This window comes from Crocodylus siamensis, chromosome 1 (assembly GCF_052110815.1).
Source record: "Crocodylus siamensis isolate JL-2025a chromosome 1, ASM5211081v1, whole genome shotgun sequence".
Classification (NCBI taxonomy): Eukaryota; Metazoa; Chordata; order Crocodylia; family Crocodylidae; genus Crocodylus; species Crocodylus siamensis.
The window spans coordinates 232,987,994-233,014,633 of NC_143395.1; the positions used below are offsets into that span (position 1 = coordinate 232,987,994).

General features: G+C 44.3%; 1 protein-coding gene across 1 annotated transcript in view; it reads right to left on the bottom strand.

Moving 5' to 3' along the window:
- Window positions 1-20,509, bottom strand: part of RCSD1 (RCSD domain containing 1) — a 49,032-nt gene extending 28,523 nt beyond the window's left edge. The window contains exon 1 of the mRNA XM_090059049.1: window positions 20,310-20,509. Coding sequence (XP_089915175.1) covers window positions 20,310-20,315 — 6 coding nt within the window. The 5' untranslated portion in view covers window positions 20,316-20,509. The remainder of the gene's footprint in view (window positions 1-20,309) is intronic.
- Between the last annotated feature and the right edge of the window lie 6,131 nt (window positions 20,510-26,640).

A 26,640-nucleotide genomic window follows, 5' to 3' on the forward strand; every position in this document is an offset into this window, starting at 1 on the left:
TCCCTCATATTGGAGTTGGAGCAAACAGCAAAGACCTGATAACTGAATAAAGCAGAAAGTTCAAAGTGAGAGAGGCCTGAAGATTCGGAAGGATCTGTGCAGTTATTTTCATGGTGAGGACAAGCTAGTCTCGTGTCCTGTTTTCTCTGAGGGTCCCAGACATTTAATTCAAATGCCCTTGCTTTTTATATTATTAGTCAAAATACTTACTTGTTATACACATTACATAATGTTTCCTCAGTTCTGGGTAGAACTTCTGCATTTACCAGGGACGAACAGTCTCATGAAACTAGTGTTCAATGCAGTGAAAAACATTTGGAGTTAAGAGAATGAAAGTGGTGTAGACCATCCAAGCTTTTCCTTTGCTTCATATGAATGTTAATGACAATTGTGCATTTTTTATTGTAAACTCACTGAGAACACTAAGTGCAGAGGAAGAAATACTCTGTCCCTATAAAATTATACTAGTATTACAGTTGAGTCAGAAGCTGACAGAAGGAACAGCTGCACCCTTTTATTGTTTGTGATCCTAAAATCTTAGATTTTGTGGTTGAAAACAAGGTCATCTTGGACAAGAAAATACCCTGGTAGCCCACAGCTACAGCTTTCAAAATGAAGTGAAACAGAGGAAAGACAGCTAAATTTTGATAGCTAAATTCAAATATTGTATAAGATCCACTGCATCACCTTGCCACTATTTTAGACATAGAGTCACTTTCAGATAGCATTATACTTAATTTCTTCTGGTCCCTGGGGCTTTTAAACTTTGATTTCTTCTCCAGAGTATAGAAGCAATAGCTAGCAACTGTTAGAGCCATACTTTAACTACCCATAGAGGTCAGAAAGACCTCTTTCTCCTCTTGTAAATACAACTTCATTATAATAAACTTCCACAGGACTAAGAGAAAAGTTAATTAAAAGAGGGTTAGGAGTTTTTGTGCGTGATATCTTTTATTCAACCAGCTGTATCGTTGGGGTAGATTTAGACAAGCTTTTGGGTATCACAGTACCCTTCCTCGGGTCTTGGGTCTCAAGGAAGGGTATTGTAATACCGAAAAGCTTGTCTAAATCTGCATGCCTTAACCATGCAATGGTCCAATATACATATGAACATAAGAACTGCTATGTACTAGGACAGACCCCAGTATTCTGTCACACAGTGGCGGAGAGTAGATGCTGGAAGGGCAAGTGAACTGAGTATGACCACTGGGGTTTTTTCCATTGTTCCTCTCCCACTTAAAGGCTCCAGCATTTTGAGCCTAGGAAGTTCTGATTTAGAGGCTTTCCCCCTAATTCCCATGCTCAATAGCTACAGATGTACATTTCCTTCAAGAATTTTAGAATCTGGCTAAACTGTCACCTTCAGATCATCTTGTAGCAATGAGTTCCACATTTTAATTACAGTACATGCCATGTGAAAAAACTTCCTTTTGTTAGTTTTGAACTTACTACCTACTAGTTTCATTTTATGACCCCTAGTTCTTGTACTGTGAGAGGTAGTAAATAATAAATCCCATTTAGTATTATATAATCTCTTATCATGTCCCCCCTTGAGCACCATTTTCTAAACTGAATAGGCCTAGCCTCTTTAGTCTTGCCTCATATGAAATCCCCTCCGTACCACTAATCATCCTTGTTACTCTTGTCTGTCTAGTTCTTCAATATCCATTTTGAGACATGGGGACCAGAACTGGGCACACTATGTGTGGACATGCCATGGATTTATAAAGGGGCATAGTAATACTTTCTATTTTGTTTACAATTACTTTATCAATGATTCCTGTTTGTCATTTTGATAGCTGTTGAACACTGAGATGATATTTTTAGTGAATTGTTCACAATGACTCCTAGATCTTTTTTCTGTGTGGTAACAGCTAATGTTGAGCCATCATAGTATAGATATAGTTTGGGTTATTTTTGCCAATGTGCTTCACTTTACACTTAAAAGATAAATAAAAAGACAAGAAAAAATATCACCCACAAAAACTTCTTGCTTTTTACACATTTCCTAGACTATCAGAACTACAACATCACTTCAACACTGTTAAAATAGGGTATTTGATATAATAGAAGTCAATTTTCTGCATCATTAAAATGAAAAAATCAGTTACTGCTGCTGGGATTATTGGAAGTCAAGGGTTGTTATGAACAGGGTTTGTTGCAACGATCTTGACATACAGATTTAGTCAGTTGCTTCTCCTTGACAGAAACAAAATGAAAACTGAAGGATAGACACCTTGTAGCCACAAGTATTCTCTTAGCACTCTAGAGGCAACCAGATGAGATCTTCTGTAGATAATTCAATATATAATGTAGGTCCACACAAACATGCATGTGGGGGAAGAAAGGTTTTAAACCTCTTTCAAAGGGCTTTAAAGCACATGGACTGTTGGGGTTACTAAAGTAGTAAGGAATTTTAGATCTAGACATCTAATCCAGAGATACTCTTGTTTTGGAATAGGCATCCCTCTTCTTGCCCCAGTGCAGCATTGTTGTCTCTCTCAACTGCAGCTGACAACAGCTGTTACATAGACCATGGCCAGGCTGGGCTGGGCAAGGCTATAGCACTTTGTCACCATAACAGGTAGTATACAAGGTTTATTGCTGAGATGTCCATACAATTAGCACAGTTCCAGGTGTTTAAAGAGAGAAGATGCTGTAAATACTACTATGAACAGGTAGAGTTCAAGGAGGAGTGTGTTGATAGGCACTCTAAAACACAGCCCACTCTAAAACACAGCTGTTTGAACTGCAACCAAACACACCACCCACTACTCGCAAACTTTCTAGCTTGTGCCTTCCCAAACTCAGAGCTTTGCCTGGCTTCCAAACTTTTGTTTATTTAACCAATATGAGATTTCTGAATGCTTTTTCCCTCTGTTCTGAAAAATATATACAACCTGTCAGCTTTCACCCAAATGAATTAGTGATGTCTTCACAGGCACTCTCAGTCTTATTTCACTGTTTACTAATCTCTTGTCCTTCCACAGAGGTTAGACATCTTCTGGTCCCTGGAACAACTGGTAGCATCTCCTACTCTGTCCAAAAAGCATGGGGAATAATATTGCTTGGGATAACTTAAATGCCTGAAGAAGGGTGTTTGTACCCACAAGTTTGCAAAGAACAATTTTTCCAACTATTTAGTCGGTCTAATAAAAGATATCATATCTACCCAAAGGGTCCTGTTTGCCTGTTTACAGCCCCTTTAATATAATGATACTGAAGCATTGCAAGCATTAATTAACTGAGTCTTACAACTCCAGGCACACAGTGAGGCAAGTAAGTATTATCTCTGCTTTGGACGTAACTGAACTGAGGCACACAGTAAGAAGCCAGCTTTCCAAAAAAAAATTGGATGTGCACACTTAAGTGAGTTGGGAGTCAGAAATACCTTACAGCTCCTGTGTGTCTGCTAACTGGCTAGACCACACTGTCTTCTTAAACAAAATAGCTTTCTGTTGATTTAGATGCCTTTTCCCAAAAAAGATTACAATATAGTCATTAAAATTATCTAAAAATTAAAAATATTTTAAACACTCAGGTACTACTGCTGTAAAAACACCTTTGGGTTAAATTCCGCTGTCACTAAGTACATCTACACATGTGATTAATGTGCACAAATACACTCCAGAGCTTACAGCGCTGAAGTTTTTTACTCCCTGGCATGCCATTTGAACATGCGCCCGGGAGCAACAATCTCTGGAGCATGTTGCCCTGGAGTTTATTAGTGCTCAGCACATGGAGCGGCCCCATTGGAACAGCTGTGGCTGGCAGAGGACCCAGGGAGTCAGCCTGGCAGCCCAGGGCTGCTCCAATGGGGCTCCATGTGTTGTGGAGGGGCACAAGGGTGTTTCAGCATGGGGGCTGCCTGCCAGATAGCCCTGCTCTGAACTACCCTGTGCCCCAGCCAGCTGGGGCAGTGTCTATATGCGTACTACTGCACATGAAAAAACTCTGTAGCAGGTTAGGACTTGTCCTAACCTGTTGTGGAGTTTATTAGTTTTGTGTGCCCTAATAGGGGCACACGTGTAGACACCGAGACATTTAACTGCGCAGTTAATAAGTCAACTGCACTGCAAACATTTCTAGTAGACCTGCCCACTGACACAAACATAAGTCTCAGGTAACTACTTTGAAGGAAACTAATACCACTGACGTAACTGAAAGCAGAACTTGGCCAGTGCAGTAGAAAACTTCATTTTGTAAAGAATCTTTCATACAAAGCCTATTTTCAACTATGTTATTAAGGTTTTCTATCCCAAGCTAGTGAGAGATAGATATTAGAAAAGCTGCTTTCAAGCAAGGTTTGAAGTAAGATGGGAGTTTTAGGGGAGACAAATGCAAGAAAGATGCTTCACATTATGTGAGCTGCAGAACAGGGAAGTTTTATGCTAACAGTCAGAGTTGTTGAAGAAACAAAAAAGGAGGGAAACAGCAGAGGGGGGCAGGGAGTGACTTAAAGAGTGCTCTTATCTGAGGCTGTACTGCTATATTCCCTCCAGGCTACACATGGTGCCATGCAACCAGATTATCTGTCCTGGAATTCATCTAAAGAGACACATAAAAATGGGAAAGGATGCAACTCAAGGGTCAGAGTGTTAGTAAGTATGCAATGTTAAGTATAAAGTTTTAAAAACAAGGTAGGTGTTTTTAAAATAGGTCTAAGCAGGGTTGCAGTAGAGCTGAGATATGTGCTTAGCACTGGCCAGGCCCACTGATTTCAGCTGGAGTTCTGGGTTCTCAGAACCTCAGAGCATCAGGGCTATGGACAGACATCCAAAAAGCCTGAGCCTGAACTGATTAAATCTTTGCCGGTTAGCCTAACCTGGCTAGGCTGAATCAGTTTGTAACTGTACAGACATACCAGAAATGCAGGCACATGCCTGCAGTGGTTCAAGCTAGAAGCCGGGGGGGCAGGGGAGGGCTAGAGCAGTATTCCCTTCCATAGTCTTGAGCTGAGGGGAGGGTGTGGCCAGGCCCTGGCAGGACACTCTGATTAGGGAGGGAGTCCCCCTCAGCCCAGCAGGGAATTGATAACACAGTGTTTATCACCCCGTTAAGAAAACAACAGAGCTATTACTAGCTACCTGTTGATTCTGCCTTTGCCCCATCTGCCACAGCACAGACCATAGCCAGCATGTGGTCTGCTAGTTAATGCTGAGAGGTTTCTGTGTAAGGCAGAGGGGATGGGGGAATCCCTGCTTAGCAGGAATTGGAGGGTGGGGGAGCAGGGGGAAGCCAGGCAGATGCCTGCAGTCTCTGCTGAGCTCCAGGGAGGGAGCAGAGGGGAGGGGCCAGTGCTGCTGTGGAGCAGAGAGCCCCACCCAGCCCAGAGAGCATGCCGGGATAGTGGGGAGTCTGGTTTAACTTAAATCAGCAAGGTGCCTGGGACAGACACTGCATAAACTGGTTTGACCCAAATCAGTTAAGACTGATACTGTATTCTACCAGGTTTATCTCAAACTGGTTTCAATCATTTTCAAACTGGTTTATGTGCACTGAACATCTGTTCTGTTACAGGTTTAAACCAGTTTCTGATCACTTAAACTGGTTCATGTGTATGTCTGTTCCTAACCCATGTGTCAAACTGGCCACCAAAAATTAATGGTCACTTTTGAAAATGCATGGCTAATTCCTTTAGACCAGTGATTCACAACCAGGGATCCACAGCACCCTGGGAAGCCTTGAGATCCTTTTAAGGGGTACCATGCAATATTACTACTATTAGGTGTACAAATATGATTCACAAGATAAACCCAGAGATTTCAAGTAGGAATCTAGAGTGTCAAACATATTCCAACCCATTGTGCTCTTTTGGAGTTCTTTGTAACAGATGAATTGCCCTCTAATTTTCCTGTATTCAAAAAACAAGTGAAAACTAAGACCTAGAATTTTCTGTAGGGTGTTTCAAGTCCAACACTGAGTGCCTTGAGTCCAACAAGGTTGAAAATCACTGCTTTAGACTTATTTTGGAGCATTGTTGATCTGTGTTAGGCTTTTAATGACTTCTCTAGATAACGATTCTAACCCCTAGAGCAGTGATCTCCAAACTTTTTTGATTGCGTACCCGTATCAGTACAACATTTTTAAGCACGCACCCCCAATATATGTATATTTATATAAATAGAAATAGAAGTTCTAATATTTTCTTCCCACACCCCAATGGATCGTCTTGCGCACCCCACTTTGGAGACCACTGCCCTAGAGAATGGGAACCAGCAGCTTTTGAATTCTAATTTGGCCTTCGATGAAGGTTTCCTCTGGACCTGAGAGAGTCACTTATCCTCTGTTTCTCAGTTAATGCACCTATAAAATAATTCATTTAACAATCCCCCAGAAAGGTAGAAATTCACATTTGTAAAATCTTTGATGAAATATGCTATAAGTAATATCAGCTTCACTTACAACATTTTCCAGATGGCTATTTTAAGCCCTCAGATGTCCCTTTATTGACAGAAAGACTGGAACTTGAATGAGGGGTAAACTTCCTCACCTTGGAAGTGGGGCTTCCAGATTAAAATTGAAGTAGTGGGGACCTACATGTAGGAGAAGCTTGCACGGTCACTGACTGTGTGCACGGGTATATGGTGGACGTCATTCCCCAGGGCTGTTAGACCAGCACTTCTCAGGACCACAATATTCATTTAAAAATTAAGTGTGAACAAAAAGTAATGGGAGGGAAAAAAAAGTCCTAACTTCCACCTTCTATAAAGTATGACAAACCATTTTAAGAAGCTAAGAGGGGAGCTGCTTAGTGTAAGGAGGGGAAGTTTTTTAGGTGGATATTTTCATTTCATGTTAAGTTTTCTTTCCCATGAGCTGCAAGAAGAAAAGGCTTCTCTGAAGTCGTCAGCCTTAACCTGTGAGACTCTACAGACTAACGTTGTGGCCTGTTTTTTTTTTCTGAACTCTATTGTGTGTAATATGAACCTGCAGGGTTGCATAGCATGTTGATGGCCCCACTGAAGCATTAACTGGAGATAAACGCTTCAGAAAAGATCATGCTCTTAGAGGAAGATCTTTGTTGTCCCAGGCCCTAGTAGATAGTGGTAGAATAAATGTTTGACTACACCAGTGTTTCTCAACCTTTTCCAGCCCAAGGCACACTTATACTAATAAAAATTTTCTGTGGCACACAACCACCCCTCCTCCCTGATATATTTCATTTATTAATTTTTCTAATGTATGACTTTTTTCCAAAATTCCACAGCACACTTGTTCATTTCTGATGACACACTATTGTGCTGTGGCAGACTGGCTGGGAAACACTGGACTACACTACAGAGTTTTGCTGTAAAGTAGGGCTGAAATCTCACACCCCTAGCCAACACCACCATGCCAGAAAACCCCTTGTGTAGACACAAATGTGGCAGCAGATGAGAGTTTCTATCAGCTTAGCTTATGCTGTTCATGGAGGTGCAGTATGTACTCTAGCAGAAAAACTGTTGGCTTTTGCAGTATTTATGCTATGGAGCTCTGCTAGCAAAGCTGAGGTGTAGATAAATCCTAGATTACTAGATTACTAGAATTTAAGAAAAAATAAGAAAAAAATTGTACATTGAAAAAGTCAGACATACTAACTCTAGGTTTGAAATTTTAGGGAAGCTTGGAATATAGATTCAAGCAGATGATTAAAAAAAAAGACCTGAGTTTGCATGAGAAAACATGATATCTGTCAGAAATATATTTCAGGATGGCTGAGTTTACAGCCCTGTAATTGTTGTTATGGAAAGCAATTGCAAAGAATGGAAGGCTTGCAGAATCAGGCCCCTAGTCAATACTACTGCTTCAGCTCAATATATGCTAGCTCCTCACAGTATCTTTCCAGTGCTTTGCCCAGTCTATTTTTAAAGGTCCCTGAGGATGGAGCTTCCACTATACTTGGATAACTATTCCAAAACATAAAAGATCTCACTGCCAGAAAACATTCCTGCTTTTAGACCTACATCTTCCTTTGTTTAATTTTCTTCTATTACTCCTGGCTACAACCTAATTGTATTCTCTCCCCACACCCTACCACACCTGCACACACTGATTTGGTGTATAGTTTGCCAGTTCATATACCTGTGCCTTATTTCTTAATTTGGTGGCATCACGGGCAGATCTACAGTTTTGTATAAGGCAGGTGTGGGAGCAGTGACCAGTGCTCCAGGGGTGGCAGCACCCCCACTCCTAGCCTCTATCTCCCAATGGGGCAGGCCATTGCCACCATGGGAGCTGCAGCTGGGGCCTTCTTTTAAGTCCCTGAGTCAAGTAAGAATTCTGTCCCCTCCACCCTTCCATTCTCAGCATCCCTTCCCTTTCCCTCCAGTAGCATATCCCCTTCCCCTCATCCCCTACCTGCTCACTGCTCCCAGAAGACCCAGGTGTGGAGGGAACTCTGGAGCCATTCCGGCCACACTCTAGCTTAGTTGCACAAGGAGCTGGGCTTAGCCAGTTGCAGTGGCAGCAGCAATGGTAGGTAGGTTTCCCCTCCCCGAGCCTGCTCCCAGGTAGACAGGTAGCATATCTACATGTGCAATTAATGCTCAGCAATAAACACCAGTCCATATCACACCTGAGTTTATTGCCCCCGAGTGCCGCATTTGAATGTATGCCCAGGCCCACAGCATGTTGAGCCAGGTCAGAGCAGGCCTGGTTGGCAGCAGCCCCCGGGGTTTGGCCTGCCAGTCCAGGGCTGCTCTGACCTGACTCAATGTGCTGTTGAAGGGCTGGCTGGGGCACAAGGGTGCTTCAGTGCAGGGCTAGCCAGCAGACAGCACCTATACATGCATTGCTGCAGATTAAAAACTCCGCCACAGGATATTACTTGTATTTACAAGTACTAACTTGCAGTGGAGTTAATTAGTTTACTCCATCCTAATAGCATTGCACATGTAGACAGCAGACATTTACTACAGAGCCAATTAGGTAACTCTGCAGTAAATGTCTTGAGTCATACCCAGGGAGGAGGAACCTGCCCACTCCTGTTGTTGTCCCTGGCTGACCCCACACAGCCAGGCTGGAGCTGGGCAGGAACAGCTCTGGAGCATCCCTCACCCCGCATTAGCCAGGGACAGTAACAGCAGTGGGTGGGTTTCTCTTCTCTGCTGGATTTCCCTAAGGAGGGCCCTCCTGGAACTGAGCTGAGTGGGCTGAGACCATCCTCTTTTTCTCCTGATTAAAGCTGTCAGGCAAGTGCAGGTGTCAGTAAAATACTTACATGGAGGTTTGTCTTCAACCTTTACAGCCGTAAGGACTAAACTGTCTTTAACAAAGGCAGCAAGACAAATGTAACTGCATGGCTTCAGGAGATGGGAACTTAAGCATGGGACTGTAAAGCCTATGTTATAAGCCAGCCGCACAAGAAAGTAGCTTTGGGGATAATTTCCTGTAACATTTAATTTGAGATGCTTTAACAAGTTTGTTATATATGATGGAGACCAGCAGGGCCAGCATCTGAGGCTCAGGTAGGAATTTCCAGAGAAAAAAAAAATGAGTTTCCGCAGCTTGAACACTCAAGGTATAATCCTATTTCAGTTATTTCACCCCAAATGTCTGTTACCCAGCTATTCCATGTGCAGTGCTGATGTGCACCTAGCTACTGAGCATGCTCACTTAGCTGCACTCTGGTTTGGCAGATGTCTGGCTCCTTCCTCACATAACTGTCTTTTTGGGCTAAACCTTGGGAAAGTGGGCCTCTTCCATCTCCTCCTCCTCCTCTCCCTCACCATGGCTTGTTGCCCAGATACAGTTTCAGGACTTGGGCTCTTTAGGTCTGTACATACAGAAATGCATGCCTGTTTGAACAGAGCACAGCCTAACGTATGTGCTCAATAACACTGTGGACACTGAATATCCATACTGCACGTGGAATAGAATCACAAACTGTGCATAGGTGCCAAAATCAGCAGTTACACTGCTGCATAACTGTAATTTTGATGTATAAAGCAAAAAGGATTTTGTCCTCAATACCTTTAACTACATAAGCACTTCAGAGCCTGTCTTAGGTTTATTTGCACTACTTGCACAAAGAATAAGGGCCAAAATCAAATAGAATTTTCCTGTTTTGTTTTACTGTTTGCTGCTTCATCTGACCTTTTCTTTTATATCATCACACATCGTTTTCTGTTTTACTTTTGTGAAAGCTGGTAGAACGGATACTCTTAATGGAAAACATCATTTGCTTTTAGTAAACATGACAACTTATATCAACACTGTATTTTGTTTTTATATAATTTTTATTGCTTATTTTATTGTACTGTTTTGGCAAAAGCTGTAAATTACTACTACTAATTAGTTAAGCTGGAAGCTGTAAAGCTGTAACATAACCTTTGTGTACTGTGCACAGCGAGATTAAAAAAAAAAAAGAGCGAGAGATTACCAAAATCTGCAGCTCTGTGCAGTCTTGCAAAATCCAACAAGATCCTAACACAAGTGAGGTAAGATTTGACTGGGTCTGTGCTGGAACACCTCCAGGGAACACTATGGCTAGGTACAGACATTAAAAACACCTGAGGCAGAATCATTCTAAGTTACGAGGTTTTCTGTAAGCAGCATAGTTTATATCAGTAATGAACAGAACACATTTTGCCCTGGGGGACGGAGGTGGAGTTGGGGAGCAGCAAATCTTAGACCAGGTTTTGCCACTTTTAAACCACTCTATGTATGTTGAACTTGTTTTGTGTGCCAAACTTCTGTTCTGTTACAGTAATAGACCAGTTTTGTGTGCCAAACTTCTATTCTGTTACAGGTGTAGACTAGTTTCCGACCACTTACATTGGTAAAAGTGTAATGTCTGTACCTGGCTTATGTGTTGACATGAGTGATGTCACTGATTCAGAAGGGGGTACTCTTTCAGTGAGTCAAGACAGATGGTTCAGTCAGTACAATGTGTGAGGCACCATGCAACTTGAATGTTTTCTTACATGAGATGTAAAACTGACATTTTATCTAATGCATTCATCTAAGTCTGTGTATAGACGAAATGAGGGGCATTTGTGCACAACACTGTAAAGCGGGTTAAATGCTTTTGCGCTGCTTCAATGGTGTTGGTGTTTGCACGTGTTGGCAGCGTATTGCGCAGTAATTCCAGCTGCTGTAGCAAATTCAGCAGTGTAATCCACCTTAAATTACTTAGGGTACAGCAAACTAAAACTGCCCTACAGCTGCAGAGCAAAGCACCAGGATCCATGCAGCTCAGGGGCTCTGCAGGAAGGCGGGCTCTGTCCAAAATCTCTTTGTTTTTTCCCCTGCCTGCCTGCCTGAGCTGCCCAGGGGCCCGGTGCTTCCCTCTGCAGCTGTGGTGCCCTAGGGACTGCCTGAGCTGGGTACCTGCGGGCCCCGCCTGCAGGGGGCAGAGGGGGGGCTGCTGCTGTGGAGGAAAGCACCAGCCCCCCCTGCAGCCCAGGGCCCGGTCCGCTGACCAGGAGCTTACCCTCCTTTCCCTGCTGTCAGAGGCAGGTAGGTTTGGGTGTGTGCATCACACAGGGGTTTAAAGGGCCCTAAATTGAAGCAGTGATTTCAAAAACCCACCACTTCAATTTAGGGCCCCCATTTCATCTACACAGACCCTAACATCTCAGGACAGGTTCATAGGAGCAGTAATGTTATCTCAGGTGTCCCAGCTAAATTTTAAAGTTGGAGTTCTAGTCTGACTACTTAAATTTTTTCTTCAAATATATATGCTTAATCTGCCTTTTAAAACTTCCAGTGCTGGAGCTTCCACAACCACTCTAAGTGACCTTTTCCAGTGCCTAACCACCTAGTGCTACGTCCTATGGAACAGTTTCAACAGTACAGCATTAGGAAAAGATTCTTGACCATGTCACAGTGTAGGGAAAGTTTGTCAGAATTCATTCTGTCCATTTACATCACCTTTTCAAGGTAATCAAAGTACTTACATTACACAAATAGTATTGCAAAGGCAACTATTATCCCAAACAGCCCTCATGCTTTAATCAGGACAACTCTAGAGTTAACTCTTTCACTGCCTCATAACATTGATAAGAACAACCACACAGTTGCTGTCCAAGAACAGTCTCTTCAAGAGCCACAATGCTACTCCTTAAACAGCAAGTGTGTTGCTGACCTGTTTCTAAAATGGCAGACTACTACCCAAGGGACATGGCCAAAAATGTAGTGCCTTCGGAAAATATCAGTGCACTTCCTTCAAAAGACATCCACCACAATGAGGCTAAAGCTACATTAATCTTTTTTTTTGTTTAGTAGAAGCTGACCTACAGTGACTGTAAGCTAAATTTGCACACAGCCAAATTCTTCTCAGTTACACCAATGAAACTCTTCCAGTAAGGTTATATACCTGTAACCAAGAAGAATACGATCCAGGTTTTTGTTAAGAAGACTAATCTTCATTTGCCATATCAAAACAGGCAATACTATTGAAGTCCTGCTGGCAGCATCAATGCTTCACTTGGCTACTTGTGCTGGCAGTAGGATTTTACATAGAAGTAGGCTGGAGATGTTTTTAATGTAAAGCTATTCTATAAGGAAGTTCCTATCTAGCTGGATTTGCTGTTGCTTGGATCAACTGATCTTGGCTGAACTCAGGTCAATGACCTAGACATGACTGGATTGCATAACAATTCAACAATATACTCCATAGCTCTGCTTCCATGTAAAGTCTTGCTCTTGTCAAAGTGACCATGTAAAAATGGCCCCTTCGTACAAAACAGATCTGTTCTTACTGGATTAAATTTGGTGCTGTCTGAAGCAGGTAAAGTTTGCACTTAAGTAAGTAAAAGTTGTCCTATGTAGGCAGGGTGGCAAATCTTTAAATCACATCTGCTGACCAAAACGAGCTTTCTTTGTTCAAAGCCAATGCAGCTACAGGAAAAATGGCCAGGTTCTGCAAACAGATGCTTTATTACTGCTAAGACATGACTGCAGTTTTGGATTTCAGAACTGTGAACCAAGCATGCAAGATCAGGGGTTCCCAAAGAGGAAATTACCTAACTTAGGTGTGACCAAAGTATGGCCTGCAGGCTGGTTTGTCCTGTAGAGCAGTGTCCTCTGTCCCATGGGGTTCCCCATAGACATGGAAATTTTGTATGAGCAGCTGTAGCACTAATTGCCACAGCTCTTGGAGACACAGCAATTAACACTGCTACTTCTCTTCCTGCCACCAAATTTTTGGATCTGTGAAAGGCCCAGCGGGTCAGATATGGAGCACAGAGCTGCATCATTAAGCTTGTAAAACTGCCTCTGGGGCCAGAGATTTGACTGTGTGAGGAGACGCAACAATCAGCACAATCGCTACCAAATTCCATGATGCAGCTCCACTGTCTTGATCTAGCCCACAGACCAGCCCCATGCCACTCATCTGGCCTGTGGAGTCAGATGAGTTGGGCACCACTGATCCAGCCAAGTCTGACTATGTTACAAGTGGTTAGCACAGCCTTGATCATTTCTATGGAGGAAACTTACAGTGTTTTGTAGTCATATGCTGTGCTGACAAGCTCACTTTTTTCCTTTGCTTTCCAGACACCCAGGTGCTGGGAATGTGGTAGAAGGGATGTGCTCACTTAACTAGAGGACATGCACTTGCTGTTTAACTACAATGTTTCCAAACAAGTAAAAGTGGTGATGTAGTGGGAAGACAGACTTTTCCAAGTCTTTTGTGGGGGGTGATGCAGGATATTGAGAGGAGAAGTTAAACAGAGGAAAATTATGAATAAGGGTATTACTGGGGTTCACAAGAACCTTGCCCTGCCCACTGAATGGGGATAGATTTGCCCCTGGTAAATTGTGCTTTTGCAACTTTATTTCCTGTATTTAAAATGATATATTCTAAAACAATTAAGAAAATGAAAAGGTCATTTCACAGGCATTGTAAACACTCTTTGTTTCTATTCCATCAGGACTAATGATCTTCCTGTGATACAGCAGTCCTCACAGCTGGCATTTTGCTATTCTGCCGCTATGGCTGGGATAGATAGAACTCCCATAGCTCTGCCTGCCTTCAGCCACTGTGGCAATAGTCTGAAGGCCATTCTGAGTGGACACAAAACCTTGGATAAGGGACACTGAAATCCATGCAATTAATACATAGTTGCATCCTCCTCCTATAATTTCAGAGCTGTTAGAGGCTGGAAGGGACCTTACAGATCATCAGGTCCAGCCTTCTACACTTGGGCAGATAAAGGGAAGAGCACACTGCCCCCCACCACCAGCAGGTTCATCTGGGATTTGACCCTAGGACCGCACACATCCAAAGTGAGAATCATACCCCTAGACCAACAAGCTTCTTTTAAACTAATGAGCAGCTCTTAATTTCACCCCAGATGACCAAATTACACTAGGACAGTGATTCCCAAAGGATATGCCCCATGAAAAATTATATTTTTCTTTCTTTTGCCTTGTAGGTTGAGCTGGGGGGCACCATGCACATGAAGGGCAGGACAGAGAGCACAAAGTGGTCATGTCTCCAGGATGCAGCAGCAGCAGTTTGCATATATCTGGTCCCAGCATAACCCTCCAGCAGCTGGAAGCTGTACATACACCACAGCCAGGATGTGAAGGGCTGGCAGAAGCAGCAGTGGCACCAGGACTGGACATTTGCAAACTGCTCCTGTTGCACCCTGCCTGCACCCCAGCATCATAGCTGTGCTGCACACCTGGGCACTCCACACTACTCCCTATTGTATCCTGCTCTACATGCACACCATGCCCTGCCCCACTGGGCAGGCAGATGGGACCTCTTCTGCACCTCTCCCCTCCCTTCTAAGGTCCAGCTGATTGTGGGCAGCTGGGATTTCTTTCACCTGGCCCCCACTGCCACCATGCCAAGCTCCAGAAGGCCCTTGCCAACAAGAATCTCTGTGTCCCACTCCCTGCCCTAGCCATGCCTGTGCCCTAGCATGCTGCCTCCCAGGGCAGAACAGAGTTTATTTACAAACCTCCCTCTTACTCCCAGGGTGTACAATGGAGCAACTCTATGTGCCCTGCCAGAAAGGCTGCTGCCCCAGTTCAACCTGATGCTGCCTCACCTTGGGCTCTTTAGATGGGTTCTTCAGGGGAGAAGGGCTTTCCTTTGTACCACCTCCACTTCTCCCAGCCCCTCCATCCCTGGCTGAGGTGTGCCTACAGCTTCCAGCTGCTTGGGATTGGGCACTTGCAAACTGGGTTTGCAGTGCCTTTCCCTATTCGAAGTTCCTTTGCAGGTATAAGACAAGCATGCCACCAATTTGAAGCCAGAAACAAAAGGGTGCCCCAGGGATCAGAAGTTTGGGAAATGGGCTGTCCACCATAATCCCTTCCATTTGAGTCTCCTAGATGAATGACACAATGTAAACATAGAACATTATTGTTACTAGGGTCAGAGAGTAGCTGCAGAGACTCATCTGTGTTGGGACTTGGCAGAGAGGGTCAGCCCCTGGGATTTTTGATATGATGTGGTCACACTGGAGCTTAGAATTGTGCTTAACCACAGACTGTGGCTGAATGGACTGCTAAGAAAGAAAATGAGGAGCCTAAAAAGGAATAGTTGTGCAGATAGTTGTGTTGGACTCTGAAGAGTTCCCTGAGAAAAAAGGGAAAGAGGCCTGACAGGAACTGCCTCTTTGCTCCTTCCCACTCAGCAGCTAGAATGAGAAGACAGGTTAGCATGGCTTCTTGTACCAGCAATCAGGAGCTGATGACTTTCACTGAAGACCCTGCCTATATCAGGTGAGGACCAAGGGCCCATCAGCTCCCTTACATATCACTTGTGGAGGATGGCCGGAAGCAGAGAGAACACAGGCTGTAGAAACAAGAGCTTGCTGTTTTCTTATGAAAGGGAGCTGGCCAAGGAGCTGAAGGATAGCCCTTGTCCCTAGAGAAGCTCTCTCTTCAGGGTCATCACAGCTACAAGCACAATGAGAACCCACAGGAGCTAGCTGTAGAGAAGGAAAATGGGAGGAGAAGTACCAAGAGGAGAGGATAAATGAAGCCTGCTGATGCTTTCCACAGAGAAGAGAGAGGCAAATCTCCCCAAAGCAAATGTGGGCTGCGAAAAAGAACAATCACTTTGCATCTCAGTCCAGACACAAACTGAGCTCAAAGACTTTGACTGCTTTCCCTCACCTTATTTGTAACCTGCCTCTGTGCTGGCAGGCTTCAGTAGGGTGGTGAAAAGGGAAATGCCACGATAGTATTTCCTGCTCAACTGGCAGCAGGAGGTACTTGAAGTTTAATAAGAGGGCTAATCTCATAGGATCTCCACCTGCTTTTGATAGAGATGAGAGGATCAGGCAACTCCAAACTGCATTCAGTGCATATTAGTACTAAAGTCCAGACCTTCCAAAGTAATTTGCAAATGAGCAGGGATGCACTCTCCCCAAAAAAACAGATGTCTGTGAGTCTTACAATCAATCTTAGGAGTTGGCAGCATTGGATTTACTGCTGCAGTCTCTTAGCACTCCATACTACTGTGGGTCCAAGCCCATCTTTGCTTGTAAAACATGTTATAGAAATGCACAACAGATGAGATTATAGCTGCACCCCACCCCTTCCCACCACATATACACCCACTCATTCATAAAACAGTGAAGTAACACAAGGTAAGTCAACCCCTGCTGTTTTGCTTCCAAATATTTTTGAAAAAACCCTCCTGCCAGACATTTGATAGAAGTGGTTATCATTTGGGGGCAATTCAGCAACTTAGTCCTTCTTTAGTGCTGGCAATCATCATCTCTGCCATTAGGGTGAAGAGCCTGACAGGCCTACCACAGAGCACACCAGTTCTGTACTCTATCAGTGAAGCATTGGAGAAGTTGCAGATCTTTTTGTTCCTGATGCACAGCTGCATTAAACCTAGATCCCATGAACGAGTGACCACAGTCTATCACTGCATTTTGTCCAGGTCATCCATGAAGAGCTTTATGAAGGAGAAAGTACACAAAGGAGGGAACTAGAAACTTTTGGGTCTCTGGTTTTAGCTCTGCCAGTGTATGGCTTAAAATCTCCTCATCTGTGTAATAGTAACCTCCTCAACCCAGGACCTGAGAGACCAAATTCAACATGTGTAAAATGTTCTGGAAGATGAAATGTGCTGTAGATACTAAAAAAAGAAAACCTGAAAAGATGCACAATATTTTGTGTATTGAAAGATCCACTGTGCCTCAGGAGAACACAGATTTAAGGTGGGAAAAGAGAAGAAACTCAGAGTAAAGGGATGAAATCAAGAGGTTAAACATTAGGTAGCACTTTCTGACAGTGAGATCTAGCAGGCCACGTGGTTGTGCCAAAGGAAATGGAATCCCTGTTACTTGTGATGCTTCATATACACAAGCAAACTGTTATGCATGTAGAAAAAACATCATGTTTGTTTTTATATGCGTGCACATCCATGCATAAGTTGTAGTAGGATAGACTTGATGTGACCTAATGTCTCTTATATTTCATAGACATTTGGGCTGGAAGGGATCCCGGAGGATCATTAAGTCCAGCCTCTTGCCCAAGGGGCAGGAAGTCAGCAGGAATCATAGGATCCCAGCAAGATAAGCATCCAAATGTGTCTTGAAGGCATTTAAAGTGAGTGCTTGAACTGCCTCCGGCGGCAGTCTATTCCAAACCTTGGGGGCTCGGACAGTAAAGAAGTTCTTTCTTATATCCAGCCTGAACTGGTCGCGGCGAAGTTTGTGACCATTCGATCTTGTCATCCCTTGGGATGCTTTGGTGAACAGATGTTCCCCCAGATCCTGATGAGCACCCCTGATAAACTTATAGGTGGCCACCAGGTTACTTCTGAGCCTGCGCTTTTCCAGACTGAAGAGTCACACAGCTGTCAGCCTCTCATCATAAGGTCTGTTTTCCTGACCTCTGATCATGTGTGTGGCTCTCCTCTGCACTCTCTCAAGCTTCTCCATGTCCTTTTCGAATTGTGGAGCCCAAAACTGGACACAGTACTCCAGCTGTGGCCTCATCAAGGCTGAGTACAATGGAAGAATGACGTCCCAGGATTTGCTTAAGAAGCATCTATGGATGCAAGCCAGTGTTTTGGTCACTTTACTAGCCGCAGCATCACATTGAAGGCTCATGTTCATCTTGTGGTCAATCATGACCCCCAAGTCCCTTTCATCTGTAGTGCTAGCCAGCATAGCACTGCCAAGTTCATAAGCATGCTGCAGGTTTTTTCTCTCAAGGTGGAGAACCTTGCATTTTTCAGTGTTAAACACCATCAGGTTCTTGTCCGCCCATTTCATGAGCCTGTCAAGATCTGCCTGGATCACCCTCCTGTCCTCAGGTGTGGACGCTTTACCCCAGAGTTTGGTGTCATTGGCAAACTTGGCCAGTCCGCTTCTGACACCAATGTCCACATCATTGATGAAGATGTTAAATAGTATAGGCCCTAGGACAGAGCCTTGAGGGACCCCACTGGTGACCGCGCACCAAGACAATTGGCTTCCGTCAACCACCACCCTCTGGGTCCAACCACGGAGCTAATTCCCCAGCCAGTGAATCGTGGTGAGGGTGAGGCCACAGTTAACCAGTTTTGCCAAGAGGTGATCATGGAATACCAGATCGAAGGCTTTTTTAAAGTCAAGATATACAATGTCAATCTCTTCCCCCTTGTCCAGGTGATAGGTCACCTGGTCATAAAAGGAAATGAGACTGGTCAAGCAAGACCTACCCGTAACAAACCCCTGCTGGGTATCCCTCAAGATATTGCCTTCAGCTAGTCTGTTAAGGATGGCCCCTTTGTCTGTTCCAGCTCTAATTCACTCTTATAGCAGCATGTAACTTTCTGCACAGTAGCTACTTTTTAAATTAGATTTTCTTTTAGTCCTTGCATTTCAAGAATATCCGACTTGACGCATCAGCTGAGCATCCTCACAGCCTGCAAGCCATAGCTGAATAAAAAACTTTCTTTTTTGTTGCTTTATGAAGCTGACCAGCAAATTTTATTGAGGAAACCTTTTCTTAGAGACATTCCAGGATGCTGCACGTTGAAAGATCATAAAAAAAACCTAAGTTACCTAAACACAGTTCTGCCTGACTTCACTAAACACAGCTATCTACCACTCTTTAAAAAAATTTAATGAGCCAAGCTTAGCTCTGTCAAATCTGATAGCCTCTCTGAAAACATTTGATCTGCAACCCCTACTACAGTCCATCTTGGGTTGGTTTGAGCACCCCTGCATAGGCTGCTGAGGACTTCCTGTTTACTGACCATCATCCCTCATGGTATCACAGCACATGCAGGGTCTGGAATAGCACCTGAGCGTTACTAGCGTCCCTAAACTAAACTGCAGTAACTTTAAAGAAAAATAAGAGTGGTGCCTAAGGAATGCACTGCACTGGTATCATTCTAAACCTAGAGCTGCAGACTAACACAGAGCTTATTTCCCCCAAAAGAATAGAAAAAAGTATTTAGAAAGACCCATATTTAGCAGAGAGACAGGTCAGAAGCTCTCTTAAGCTATCTTTCATCATTTCCGGTTTCAGTGGCGGTTGCAACCTTTTGTTACATCTGAACCTCTTACGCTGCACTTAACAATAAATACTCTGCCCTTGTCTAGAATTTTTTCCTCTGGGGCTCTAGTGAAACCAGCCCTGTGAGCTAGGAAAGCATCATCTTCCCTGTTTCATACAAATGGGGACTGAGACGCAGAGGTGAAATGCTGTGGCCAAGGTCATGCTGCCAGTCAGTGACAGGGCTTGGAATACAATCCAGCACTCCTAATCTATCTCTTCCTACTCCTGCCACCAGACCATGCTTCATCCTTTCCTCAGTACCAGGTGTGGGGCATGAAGAAAGGTGCAAGAAGCTTTTAGGGACATGATGTGAATTTTTTTACCAGTTATCCTCTGTTTCCTGAGTCAAAAATCACCAATATTGAAAATGAAAGGGAGAGCATAAGATTCACATGACATGGAGGATCTGGTGGGGTCTGAAGTAATAAGGGACAATAGGGATTATCCCCGTGAAGCCTGCAGCTCTTGTGCTACTTGTTAACTTCTCATGGGGTGTCTAGTTTTATGGAAAAGTTTTTCAATCCTATTAAAATGATGCAAGCCCTTGAACTTTACTGCTTTCCCCCCTTCAAGGGGAAAGGGGCTCAAAAATAAATTGCACTCCTTCCCTTCTGCTCCCCGCCACATTTTTTCTCCCCCAAGCACAGAGCAAACCCTTCCAAAGTTCCAAGGGGCACTACTGCTGGGGAGCAGTGCCCCTACTATGTCTTGTAACTCAGCAAAATGAAATTTAGAGCTGCCCTTGCTGAGAAACTGTCATGTGAGGTGGAGCAAATGCCGAGTCTGTGATCTTTCTTGTTGGCAGCAAGTAAATCAGCAAAGCAACACACAGCTACTGAAATAAAAGTTTTTACCTCCATGTTCTGCACGTGAGAGGTGTCCTCAGGGCAGCCTTTCTTCCCCACCCCTCTCCCTCTTATCTTTGGAAAAATTCGGCCCAGCCAGAGCAAGAGCACACCGCTGCAGTGCGGAGCATACGGTATCCGAGCCCCAACTCAGCTTGAGAACTTGCAGAGCCCAGTGAGTGGCCCTGCACTGTGAACAAGGAAGGAGGGAGGGTGGGTGAGAGGAAGGGAGGGTGGGGAGTGGAGGGGGAGGCAAAGCAATCAGGGTTTAAATTTAGACACAAATCTAAACAGATACTGTCCTTCCCAAAGTGCCAGGCTTGAAAGAGCAAATCAGAATGAACAGTAAACTCTCCTACTGTATTCACATGAGGAGACACCATGGGTGTATTTCCCCTGTCTCCCTGCCTTTCCTTCTCTTTTCTCCCTAATCCTAACACCTTCCTTCCCCATAACCCTGCCTTATTATTTTTCTTGTGTTTTCCCTTCTTTCCCCTCTGCTTGCAGTGGCTGTCTCCTATCTTTCTTGGGTCTATCTGCCTCCTGCATTTGTCTCTAATTTGGCTCTCTTCTTTCTCACTGGATTTGTATGGCTGCAGTCTTTCCTTTTCCCTCTCTCTCCTCCTTCCTCAAGCTCTTACCTTTTAATGGACAGCATGGGGCATTGGGGGTGGGGGGTGGGGCGGAAGAGATTTGGAGAGACCAGAGGCACAGAAGACAAGCAAATCTCAGATTATAACTTTATTTCTGTTTGTATAGCACCTAACACAATGGGATACTGGTCCATGATTGGTGCCTATAGAAGTTTCAGTTTTACAAATGATCAACAACTGTAATTTGTAGTGGAGAATTCTCCACACCCCCTTAGGACTCCACTATATAACCATGGAAAAGGAGGGCTCCACTGAGAGATTAAAATTGTTGAGGGTGAAAAAGAAGTAAGTTTTTCCACTTTCAGCTCTTTTTACTTTATCTAGGCTTGATGCTACTTCTTTCTCAGAAAATACTTGAGCACTGAAAACTAAAGCTTTGGTTGTAGTAATGTTTTTTTTGTATGTTAGATGTACACGATTTGCTTGGGAAAAAATTAAACTGCAAGAGACTTTAGCTCAGCTTTCTCGTTCCATTCAGACCAAGCAAGGGCCAACAGAACAGAGTCCGTGATCTCCTGCCTAACCATCAGGCACATGCTTCCCCAAGAAAGTGAATTCCCACCTCCCACAAACAAGGATAGAGTTTGGAAGCACCTCTTTTGTCTACTGCTGAGTCCCTTTCCTCAGTTACAGCTGGGAAGGGACATAGTCCTTTGAACTGTTTCCTATCTGTCTCCGGGGCAGGGGAGAATTAAAGTAATTTCTGAAAGAGATGCTCACTTTTCTGCTGCTGTCTTCCCAAGCCCCTACCGGTTATGGAAACAAACAAACAAACAAACAAAAAAGAGCTGGGACCAGGATTTAAACTTGAACCTCCTCAGGACAGTAGTGGTATTAGTTACCTTAATAAGCATAGCTATATAGATCAATAACATACCATTTTAGGACTTCCTTAATTTGAGCCTTCAAGTCATGGCACTTCAGTATCTGATAACCTCCCACTGTCCTGTCAGGGAGCAACCGGCCAACAAGGATTAGTATTTTAAACCCTAGATACACATGTGATCAAATACTCATCATTTTCAAACCAACCCAAACCATCTAGCAATGTACTAGCAGCTGATCAAAGTACAGGACAGGTGCCCTGTACAAAATGACAAGCTAGTGACTGGAGACTACCAATTTACCAGCTGCCCTGCCGTATGACAAGGTATGGGGCACTACCTGTTTCTTTATGAATAAGTAAATCAACTACTTTATGGATAAGGAGTTACATTGCTTCCTCTTTCCCATGCATGGGGAACTGGGGATTGGTGCAATTACTAAAAAAAAGATTGCTGAAGTTGGAGAAAGGAGCGTCTATGGGACAATGCCTTCTCCCACAGAAAGAGCTGAATTGAGTTGCATCCTAAACAGGGGAATTTTTCTGATGGTGTTAAAATATTTTAGTTTCTTCATACAAAGAAAACTAAATTACTTTCTACTTCAAGGATAAATAGAGGGGTAGGAAGGTGGGTCCGAGATTTTCCTAAGACTGGCTTTTTTGCTGGTGAAACAACCCATTAGCTTCTATTTCTCCGTTGTAAACAATGTATCAATGCTGCAAATGGAAGTGTCAGAAAAGAGACCAAGAATTGAAAAGAATGTTGCGATACTGAGACCCTTTCCACACTCTTACCCCTGGAAGTGGTCCCTACAGGGTGGAGGAACCAGGGACAAGGGAGAAGGAACATTTCTGCCACCAGAGTCAAATCTATTCTGGGGATAGACTCCATCCACTGGAGATTTCAGTGGGGTATTTTTCAAGTGTGGGATGCCTGCAACAGGCCTTCAGAAACACACTTCTCCAAAGATTGCTCTATCCTGTTGTTCCTCTGTTTCAACATCATTTTTTTTTGCTCTGAGAAGGGGTATATACTGCAAGTATTACTTGCAAGCCAGCGAGCGGAAGTTCCTTGTAGAGGCTTATGAAAAAGGAAACTGCTAGGCAAGAGATAATATCATTTTACTCAAACTATGAATATGAAGGCTGCTGCAGCTGCCCAGTTTCATGCCTTCACTTGTTTTGACTTCTGTATTTATTCCTGCAACAAGCTGTCATACCATAAGACAAATACACTCTTCTCCAGGATTTCCTACAAATACCCAATGAAAAGCTTAAATGCCATGGTCCAGAATTAGGGGTTTTCTTTCACTATGAAGCAGAGCGTGAACATGTAGAAACATTCTGTATGTTGAGGTCTTAAGATAGAAAAATGCAAAGTGTGAGCTTGTTCAAGAATTCCTTGCTGAAATGGAAGTGTCTGGATTGGAAATCACCAGAAAAATCTGAGCCAAACTATCCACAGTCTTTAATTTTGTAAAATCTTTTTACAGAAAGTTTGTAAGGAACAGTCTGGACTGTCCAAGAGAGGGGAACAGAGAAATTGCATACCTCCCAGACTTATGTTTGTGCATGCCAGACTGAAGGGATAGATGAATGGGATTTTCTAGTATGTGCCTTTCTGCAACTTTGTGCACATTTCTCCGTTTATGGGGGTACAGTGGAGTCTGTGGGCCTGCTTGATATGTTTGTGTATAGAAAAGAATGTTTCTATTTCTGTTCTACTTATTAGAAAAAAATCTAGCTGCCACATGTGCCATTAAATTAGACTTTAGAGTGGAATTTCATCAGAGGGTTAGAAAACACTGCTTTTGTGGTCCATTTGGTTCCCAGCTGAGCCATTCTACTCTAGGTAAAGATCATCCCAGACAGTTCCCATCCAGCTATGTTAGTGCTTTTTCTGAAGATGTGAACAAAACATGGGGGAAATGTTGCCAAGTACCCCTTCTTCCACAAGGTTTCTCCTTCTATGCCTCTGGAAGAGGCAGCATAATTAGTTCTGCCATGACTAAGTACCACAGTGTTTGCTGGCCTCTTGTGATTCAGGTTATTGACACTGAGGCAGAGCTCAGATTCGATGCTAGTGGATGTTATTACGTGAAATGAGAAAACTCTCATATGCAAGGATATCTCAAGTCTACAATCAGAGAACAGTGAAGCATGTATCAGAGGTTGAGTCCCAGGTTTGAACATCTGTGTAGCAATTTAATTGGGGGTGTCTATGAAGGTAGATAATTTGGGATTCTGTGTTTGCGAGAGTGGACAGTTAGTGTGGGTGGCTAGGGGTTATGGATGTCTGTCCGTACTGTGGGTGTTGAACCTGTGTTCTTTTGAAGACATTCATTTAGGATTTGTAGAATCAAGAAATTGAGGGGCATAACTTGGAGACTAGTTAGTCTGGGTGTATGACATATGCTAGCTAGTGGCATACACATCACTTGTCAGGACTGGTGTTAAGTAGCAGAGGGAATCCAGCTTTCCCCAAAACTTGCACAGAGAAGCTGAGTTCTAAACCTTCCTTGTTCCCACCAGAGTATTTAAGTCTCAACTGAAGAAAAGAGGAGAGTGTGGCCACAAGAGAATTTACATTTCTTAGTTTAATCAACTCTAAAAGCCAACATCCTGTTTTTGTGTAGGGTTCTCACATCAGTGCCTGTAACCCTTCTCTGACAATGGCAATTTGACAGGAAGTAAGTGCAAACAGCATTTTATATGGGAACCTCGCTTTCTGAACCCAGCATCCTGCTGTGTCCTGAAATATCTTCTCCTTCTACCCCTAGCCTCGCCCCTCAGCAGTAAGCTAACACTGCAAGCTCCAAACCTCACCCTCCTCTTCAGGGAGTTATCAACAGGAAATGAAGTTAGTTGGAACGCTTTGTATTATTGACATTTTTTGCTCTAATTCTGCAGCTGCATTTAAGCACATTTGGAAACCTTCCCCTTTTCCCCCCAGCAATAACTCACACTCCAGGCTAGGCTGGTTGGCACTGATGGAACAAGGTGTTACAGGTCCTACGATGACTGGAGCTCAAAGCAAACTAAGAAAGCTGTGGCTAGATCCACTTTGGTTCTCTAGGCGCAACCAAAGAGCAATCCAGATAGGCCCTACCCCAGAAGCCACAAAAGAATTAAGGGGGCAGACAAAAGTGACAATCCTCAACTGATCTGGCCACAGGAAGCAGCCTATAGCCATAACCAAACACAAGTGCATGGCTGCAGACTACTTAAAAATGGCCATTCGGGTGAAAATCTGACCCCTCACTGCATGCAGGGTCAGATGAAGATTTTTAAAACAGCATCTTCTGTAACTTTTGTCTGTGCTGCCTGCCAGGCTGTTGCTGTTTTCAGAATGGGAAGGGGGAAAGGGACCAGAAGGAGTTTGGTCTGAAGGGTCTTTCTGCCCCTGCTGGAGGTTGGGGTGCATTGGAAACCCCTTCAGGTGTGTGTGTGGTGGGGGGGCTGCAGTTCACCCACCCCAACCTCCAGCACCTGCTGTGGAACCCCTAGAATGAGCTCCTTCTGCTCCCTTTCCCCCTCCCATTCTGAAAACTTTGCATCCTCGCAGGGAGGAGGGGCTGTTGCTAGAGGAAACCAACTGCAGGCTCCCCCCCCCCGAAACAACAGTGAACTTTTGTTTGGTCCAGGGGATCCTTGTAACTAAGAATGCTCCCTGCAAAGCTTTCTCAGTTACAGCGGGGAGCTGCACATCTGTCTGCACACTAAAAGTGCCTGAGTTAATTTGGCATTAGAAGATAAGGGTCTAAATGATCTCAGGCTGAGAAGGGCCTAGAACAGGGGTGGGCAATTATCTTGGCTGGAGGGCCACTTCATGAGTTTTGGTGATCTGCAGAGGGCCACAAGGGTAGCCCTGCCCCTTGACAAGTACCCCACCTCCTGTTTGCTATCTTGCGACTAAACGTCCTGTCCCTAACCCCTGACCTTTTCCACCAGAAGTACTCCTTTTGGGAGGAGGGGGTTGCCATCTTGGAACCAGAAAAAAAATCATATGTGACACCCACACACACTTGGGGTTGTAGTGTCTCAGCATGGTGGTGTAGCTGAGACTGGATGTCCAGGCTGGAGCCATAAGCCTGGGCCCTTTTTGCTGTTTCACAGCTGTTGCATTTCAGCCCACCTATGTGGGACTGAACCCCAGCCATATGTTGGGGTGGCAGATTTGGGCCAGGGTGAAGCCCTGGCACTTCTTGTTGTTTATCCAGGCCTCGATGTTGTATAGGCCTGGCCAGCTTTTGGCATCCCAGTCCAGGCCCAGCAAAATAGGCCATGGGCCTTCTTTTGTCCCTTTTGCAGTTTATGCACCAACCAAGCAGTGCAATTGGGCACTAGTTGTATGTACCAGGCTCACCTTTCAGAGCCTGGGTCGAGTCCCAGGCTTGAGATTGTGCTGTTTTGATTGGTGAAGCCCATCCACCAATCAGGAGACAGAAAGAGAAATAAAGCCATGCCCCTTTCCTGAGGGGAAGGGGAGAGGAGCGCCCCTGGACTTGATTTAAGACTGTAAATTGTCCAGTCCAGAAGACTTCAGGGGGAGAGCCCTAAAAGGAGTTGCATGCCCGGGGGGGGGGGGGGGGGGGGGGGGGGGGGGCGCAGATGTGATGAGGGACTCAAGAAGAGCAGAGCCAAGAAATGCTGAGGAGCTCTTCTCCAGTGGGCAATAGGCCTAAGACTCCTGAAGCTGCCACTGGAGAAGCAGCCTTAGGAGCATTGTGAGACCGCTCAGGCTGTTGATGGTGCACAGGGATGGAGCAGTGTGAGATCTCTCGGGCCCATCACGGCGCGTGGTTTGGTGCCCAGGTGCCAGCTGCAAGTGGTGGCTCAAGCCTGCAACCCTAGCAGGCCACAC